The sequence below is a fragment of the Quercus suber genome, unplaced genomic scaffold, assembly GCF_002906115.3.
Source record: "Quercus suber isolate HL8 unplaced genomic scaffold, Cork oak 2.0 scaffold_341, whole genome shotgun sequence".
NCBI lineage: Eukaryota > Viridiplantae > Streptophyta > Magnoliopsida > Fagales > Fagaceae > Quercus > Quercus suber.
Window position 1 is genome coordinate 288,301 of NW_027069793.1, and position 6,918 is coordinate 295,218.

The 6,918-nt window shown below is 36.3% G+C and overlaps 1 protein-coding gene and 1 pseudogene across 1 annotated transcript; both read right to left on the reverse strand.

Annotated features, from left to right (window-relative positions):
* Positions 1 to 372: 372 nt before the first annotated feature.
* Positions 373 to 2,215, reverse strand: LOC111991817 (uncharacterized protein At4g06744). The gene has a single exon (XM_024023630.2). It carries the CDS (start codon positions 2,163 to 2,165, stop codon positions 618 to 620), a length of 1,548 nt encoding a protein of 515 aa, XP_023879398.1. The 5' UTR covers positions 2,166 to 2,215; the 3' UTR covers positions 373 to 617.
* Positions 2,216 to 3,290: 1,075 nt separating this feature from the next.
* On the reverse strand, positions 3,291 to 4,704 carry LOC136061695 (scopoletin glucosyltransferase-like; annotated as a pseudogene).
* Positions 4,705 to 6,918: the final 2,214 nt, after the last annotated feature.

The window sequence follows — 6,918 nt, forward strand, 5'->3', positions numbered from 1 at the left end:
TTAAAAAAAAAAAAAAAAAAAAAAGGGGTTTGGGTCAAGTCTGAATATCCGCGTGTCAGAAATTTGGGCAAGAATCGAGTAGAGGCACTAATTAGGTTCCGAGGCTTAGGTATCCACAAGTAAAAATTTCAGGTCGGGTTCTAGTATATACCCAATCCAAAACCGGGCCATAGCCAACCCTAAATTGGTGGCCGGCTGGTTTGGTCAAAAAGAGAAAGAAGATGGGTATTAATTGTGAGTGGCAGATTCAATGGATTAGTTGTTGACAAGCTGAGGGTTTTACACCCTATCCGTATGGATTATGCACTCTTGGATTTTAGACTTAGTTATACAATGTTCACGTGCACAGAACACACTTGACAATAAGCAAAGTATGAAATAAGCAATACGCATTGAAACAACCTCTTGAACCCAACGTGATGAATCCAATTTATGATCGACGATATTCAGTGCTACACTAGCTACATCAATTAGCATCTGCTCAGGTGATCAAGATGCCCATTGCTTATTTATAACTTAACAAATATTTAGAGAATAACAAACATATGCAAATATAATACAAAGGCGCGCCCTTCATGACTTAACCTTATTAAGTCAATTTAGAGGAGGAAATTAAATTACAACTTATGCGGTATAAGAGTATTATAGGATCTTGGTGAAGGAGCTACAGCCATTGGTTGATTATCAGAGGCATCAAGTGAACCTGAATAATGATAATTAGTAGCACATGGAACTTTCTTCAAGGACTGCGGACTGGGGCAAGCGTGGTCCTTATACTTAGAGAAAAATTCAGCACACTCAGCCTTTGATCTCTGATTAGAAAGGTCTGGAATGCAATTCATCCTTACATCAAGTATCTTTTTGTCGATCAATTTCCTGCATATAGGACCAACCTGAGTGAAGTAGTTGTATGATAAGGAGAAGTTTGACAATTTAGGCAGCTTGCAAACAGCTTCAGGAACCTCCCCATAGAACTGGTTTCGAGCCAAGACAAGCAGCTCTATTTTGGACAAACACTGAAATGAGAGTGGTATTGGACCCGATAGATAGTTGAAGCTCACATCGAAAACTGTGGCATTTTTCAGTAACCCAATTTCATATGGCAAGCACCCATCGAGTCTGTTGCCTAAGAAGAGCACCTCAACCAGAGTGTCTTTAGCATTGCCAATGCTTTGTGGGATTGGCCCATTGAACAAGTTGTTGGCGACAGTGAGATAAATGGCCGGCGTGTTGCCAAGATTACTAGGAAGAGTATCGTAAAATTGGTTGTTATTGATGAATAGTACGTCCACGTCTAAGTTGAACACTTGAGGTGGAACCTTGTCATGGAAATTGTTAAACCGGAGGTCCAAGAATGTTAACTGTTTGGCTGCAAGAATTTGGTAAGGGAAATTGCCGGTTAAGCCGTTGTTACTAAGGTCCAGCTCGTAGAAGTATTGAAGCTTTAATATCTTTGCTGGGATGCTACCAGTGAAATTGTTGGAGTTTGCGTGGAAGAATGTTATGTCTGTTAACTCTTCAAGGAAATTATCCAGTGGAAATTGATTTTTGTCACCATAAAGCCCACACCCATTGAAGTCTATTCCAACAACTGCTTTTTTCTTTTCGTTTGGATAGATGGCACAGGCGATGCCTTTGTAAAGGCATATTTTTTGTCCCCTGCCACTCCAATTTTGTGTACAGCCTTTTGGGTCTCTGGTTCTATTTTTGAAGCGTTGAAGTACAGGGTAGACCGCATTTAATCGAGAATCAAGGTCAATTGGAGGTGGTGGAGGTGGGGGTGGTGGTGGAGATGGAGGTGGTGGAGGTGATGGGGGCGGTGGCGAAGGAGGAGGTGGTGGTGGCGATGGCGGTGGCGGTGGCGGTGGAGAAGGTGGTGGTGGCGATGGCGGTGGCGGTGGCGGTGGAGAAGGTGGCGGTGGTGATGGCGGTGGCGGTGGCGGTGGAGAAGGTGGTGGAGGAGGGCAAACGGGTTCAGGAGGAGGAGGAGGACATTGAGGAATAGGAAAAGTATTATAGCCAACACCTCCACCACATATGATAATTTCCCATGTTTCCCTATTGGACTTAACAACCTCATTACCAAAAGCCACTTCATTGTACAAGCACAAAAATAGCAAGAAATTTGATAGCAAAAAGGAAGCAGAGAATGTAATGGTGCCCATTTCTAATGTCAGTGCACAGTAACACACTGTGAGATTGGAAAGAGCTAAGGAAAGTTAGTAATATATAGACTTAACTCTAAGTATGCACCATGAGATAATATAAGGTGTTTCGGATGCATGCATCCTCACCCTCCATATGCAGAAGAAAAGTCAAAGAGACTCTTACAATATCAAGTATACAGATAATGAGATTGGGAGACAATATTGCTATAAAAGTTTGTCTCGGACTGAGAAAGAAAGTGAGAGGCTGTTGCACCTCATTTCCTAGAGAGTGACATTTTTCTCACTAGCCTGATTGTCACTCACTGACACCTTGCATTATATTTTATGATAAATATAACTTTTGGTACATCCTGATAAAAAGGTATGATATTTGGCATGAAACACAACTTGCTCACATGTATTGTACTTCAAAATTTCCACAATGACTAAAAGATGTCTAACTAAAAGAAATAACATAAGATACTCATTTAATACCAACGCAATTGGCGGCCTAATGATTAGGGTCTTAGGCCAACAAGACTCTATTATGTGGAGTGTCTTAGGTTTAAGTCTTCCCTCTCTCTGTTAGCAATGTGTTGATGCTTCTTATATTTCATTAAAAAGAGGTCTTAGCCCAAGAATGATTAGCGTTTACTATAATTAAACCCAATTAGGAAAGCTATACTAATACTTATTTTCTAACCATTTTTTGTTTAAAGCCGAAGGTCGGAGCCACCACATGCAGCCAGCAACAGAATTACCCCCCTAATTCCAAGTCCCAGGCTCCCAGCTTCCACCTTATATTAAGACTAAAGACAATGATATTGAGTGAAGTTATAGTCTTAGGTTACAACCAAATTTATACCCAAACTTTGTCTAAAAACTAAATTCTTTTTTGAAAAAACATAAGTAAAAAGGGTAGTACCCATTGTTAGAATAATAGTTAAGTGATTATGATCATCATTTCTCAACACTATAACCTCTAGTTCAATTGGTAATTTATCACCCCTAATAACATCAATTATTTTGAAACATGAATCTTGGTTAAAATCTTGGTTAACATGAATCTTGTTATAATAACATAGTGCCATAGGTTATTGATTGCAGGAAATTGCTAGATTGGGAATGGACTATGCACCTTTGTCATGTCTTCCGTGAAACAAAGGGACCACAAACATTTTGAAAAAGATGGGTACCCAACATAATTAGCCTTCGCTCTACTTTACCCACCATAATTAGCCTCACCGCCTCCTTTATTTTTTCCTTCTTGATATCATCTTCCATCACTTTAATCCATTGATGTGCACCAACACCAACCCCAATTTTCAATACTTCAGTCACTAACTTCTCATTGTAAAACTGCTCAGCAACCATAGGCCATGTGACCATGGGCAATCCCGCAGTCACTCCTTCCAAAATTGAGTTCCAACCACAGTGAGTCACAAATCCTCCAACTGCTTCATGATCAAGGATCAACACTTGGGGAGCCCAACCTCTTCTAATTAGTCCCTTACCCTCCATTCTTTTCTCAAATCCTTTAGGTTATAACCAACCTTCCTCTTCTTTTTCATTTTTACCTTTCCTCACAACCCAAATGAATTGTTGTCCAGAAGCCTCAAGACCCATTGCAATCTCCTTGAGCTGAGAATCACTAAGTTTTGCTATAGTCCCAAAACAAATATAAACAACCGAATTAGATTTCTTTGTACCAAGCCACTTCAAACATTCATGTTCATCAATGGAGGCCTCCTTTCCCCTCTGAGCTTTATCTTCAGCGTCTTTGCTGCATAGCGACACTGGACCTATATGCCATGCTTTTCTTCCCAAAACCTTTCTATAATGATCTGCATAAACCGATTCGAGCTCATAGAAGCTGTTAACAACAACCCCATAGCTCTTTAACTCTGATTCAGCAGCCTCTTTCAACAAGTTGGTAAAGTACGTTTCAACTTCTTGCTGAGTGAAGTCTGTAAGTTGAGCCCTTGTCAACTTTATCTTCCCTGGAAAATTAGGAATGACAAAAGTTTCAGAATCAGATGGAACTTTCTTGTGAGGTTCATATAGTCTCATAGCATCGTTTGCAGGCAGAGAAAAAAAACAGGTCCCATGGAAAACAAGCCTAGGAATACCAAACTTAGCTGCAACATCAGTTGCCCATGGAAAGAACATGTCGGCCACAAGGCAACTAGGTTGGTAATCTTTAAGTAGTTGCTCGAGTGGTTGTTGAAGCATCTTAGTGGCTATGAAGAAAGCGGGAAACATGTCAGGGGAACTCACTGAGTCAACGTTCTCACATCCTTCTGGTAAGCCAGCCTCCACAGTTGGGAACTTGATGATTTGAATCTCAATATTGATGCCAAGAGTTCTGGTTCTTTCGATTGTTTAGGAGACTTGCCTTCACACCTCGCGCTGCGAATAGCTTGGCCATGTCTATGGTGGGTATCATGTGGCCTTGAGCCATGAAAGGGAAGAAGAATATGTGAAGTTGAACACTTTCGCTACTCATGGCGATGATAATGAGAACAGAGTTCACAAGGACTAGGGAAAGATAACTAGAATGAAAATTTTGGTTTCTTCTGTTTGGTGCTGAATGCCAAGCAACGGTGCATAATATAAAAGTTTTGACATTATTTTTATTGGAAATATAAAAAAGTTGTCAACAACATTTTTTGTTAATTTTATCATTTTCACAATAAAATGTTTTTAAAAATAACAGTAAATTAATGCTCTTATGTGGCGTTTGGTACGGGGGGAATCCACATTACTCCTGGCATCCAGATTCTTAGGAATGTGATTCCTAGGAATCACATTCCTAAGAATGTAGTTATTCCTATGTTTGGTTCATTCCCAGGAATCTTAAATGAATTATTTATTTTTCCCATTCTATCCTTAGATTTGAATGTGAACTACCAAGTCATTTAAAAAAAAAGGTTAAAATTGTCAATTTATAAAAAAATACAATTTATTTTAAGCTTGGGAATCTGGATTCCCACCTGTTTTAAAGGGAATCCACATTCCTATTGAGAGGGGTTTAAGAGGGGAATCCAGATTCTCCTGGCATTTGATTCCCTAGCATGATTTATAACCAAACATGGGAATCTTTAAACATTCCTAGGAATCCTAAAACATTACCCCGTACCAAACGCCACATTAAGGTATTGGTTAATATTTCCCTATTTCTAAAACATTAAAAAGTTTTTTTGAGTTGAAAAAAGATTAAAAAGTTCAAACAGTTTTATCTCTCTATATTAAGAGGGTCCAAAAAATTAGTTATGACTTAAAAAATGTCAAAAATACCTCTAATATAATTAGATAATCCTCTTTCTTAAAAAATAAAAAATTGGGTTAAAATTGTAATTCAACAAAATTCTAAAAAAAAAAAAAAAACAAAAAAAAAAACTACTAGATAAATTTTTTTCCTAAAAATTAGCACACTCTCTAATTAAATATAACTCACGCACGCTTGATACATTTTTCCTAAAAACTAGCACACACTAAATCCAGCAATTTACTCCATTTCAAATCCTAAATTTTAGTTTCTTAAAAATTTCTTCTTATATAACCTGACTAACAATAGATAAATTCAAATTGAAAAATTAAATTAAACTCTAAATAAATAAATAAAAAGATTCTCATTGCACATGTGGAGCACGTGTAATGAGACTAGTTTGTTAATAAGAAAAACAAAAAATTAAATCTAGAATGATATAACAATCTATATTTATATCATATAATATCATATACTTATTATATAATAAAATTTGGGCTTAGCAGCCGTGATTGCGCCAAATGGCTACTCTCACTAATTAGTAATTTAATTATATATTTTTTGTTATGATATATCTCCTCAATTAAGTTATAATATTTAACAACTGTTTAATTTAGGTAAAATTTTATCATTTAAATTTCAAAAAATTTAAATCATATACCAATCGGTTTTTGTTGTAGGTGGAGATTGAATCTTAGATCTCTTATTCAATCATCAAAAACTTTACCAATTAAGCTAACTGGAACTCACTAAAAAAAATTCTAAATTTAAATCCCACATAACAACTCACATTTTCTTTCTTAAAATTAAAATAAATTAAAAAAAGCCATGTTTTGACTAAGGGATAAGATTTAAAAATAATTTAAAACTAATTCAAATTCTATTCAAACTAAAAGTTTATTATCAAAATTTTCTAAACTTAAATCTCATACAACTCACAATTTTGTTTTTGTTTTTGTTTTTTCTCCTTGAGTTGCATGATTGAACAATAATTTAAAACAAATTTAAATTTTATCCAAACTAAAAGTCTACTATCAAAATTTTCTAAACTTAAATCCCACACAACCCATGCTTTTGTTTTTGTTTTTTCCTCAAGCTACATGATTTAACAATAATTTAAAACAAATTTGAATTCTATGTTGGATAAATACATGTTTGTATAGTATACAAAACATACGCAGCGAAAAACTAACAGATCTACTTCATTCGCAATTGATAACATGTACTATGTAAATTTCAAAATATAAAAACAAGAGAACATACCTTGGTGTGATGAATTTCAAAATAAAGATTAGAAGTACTTGAGAACACTTTTAATCTTCACTCCAATTCTACTAATGCCCAAGAAGTGTGGTCTCTCAATCAGTTATATGAATTTGTTCAAGGGAGAATTCAAGAGTGTCCAACACTCACATACAAACCATTTCATGTGTCTTGTCTTACAAAAATTCTATATGTTTCTCTCCTTATAACTGATTATCTAATTGGGCTAGCCTTTTGGGC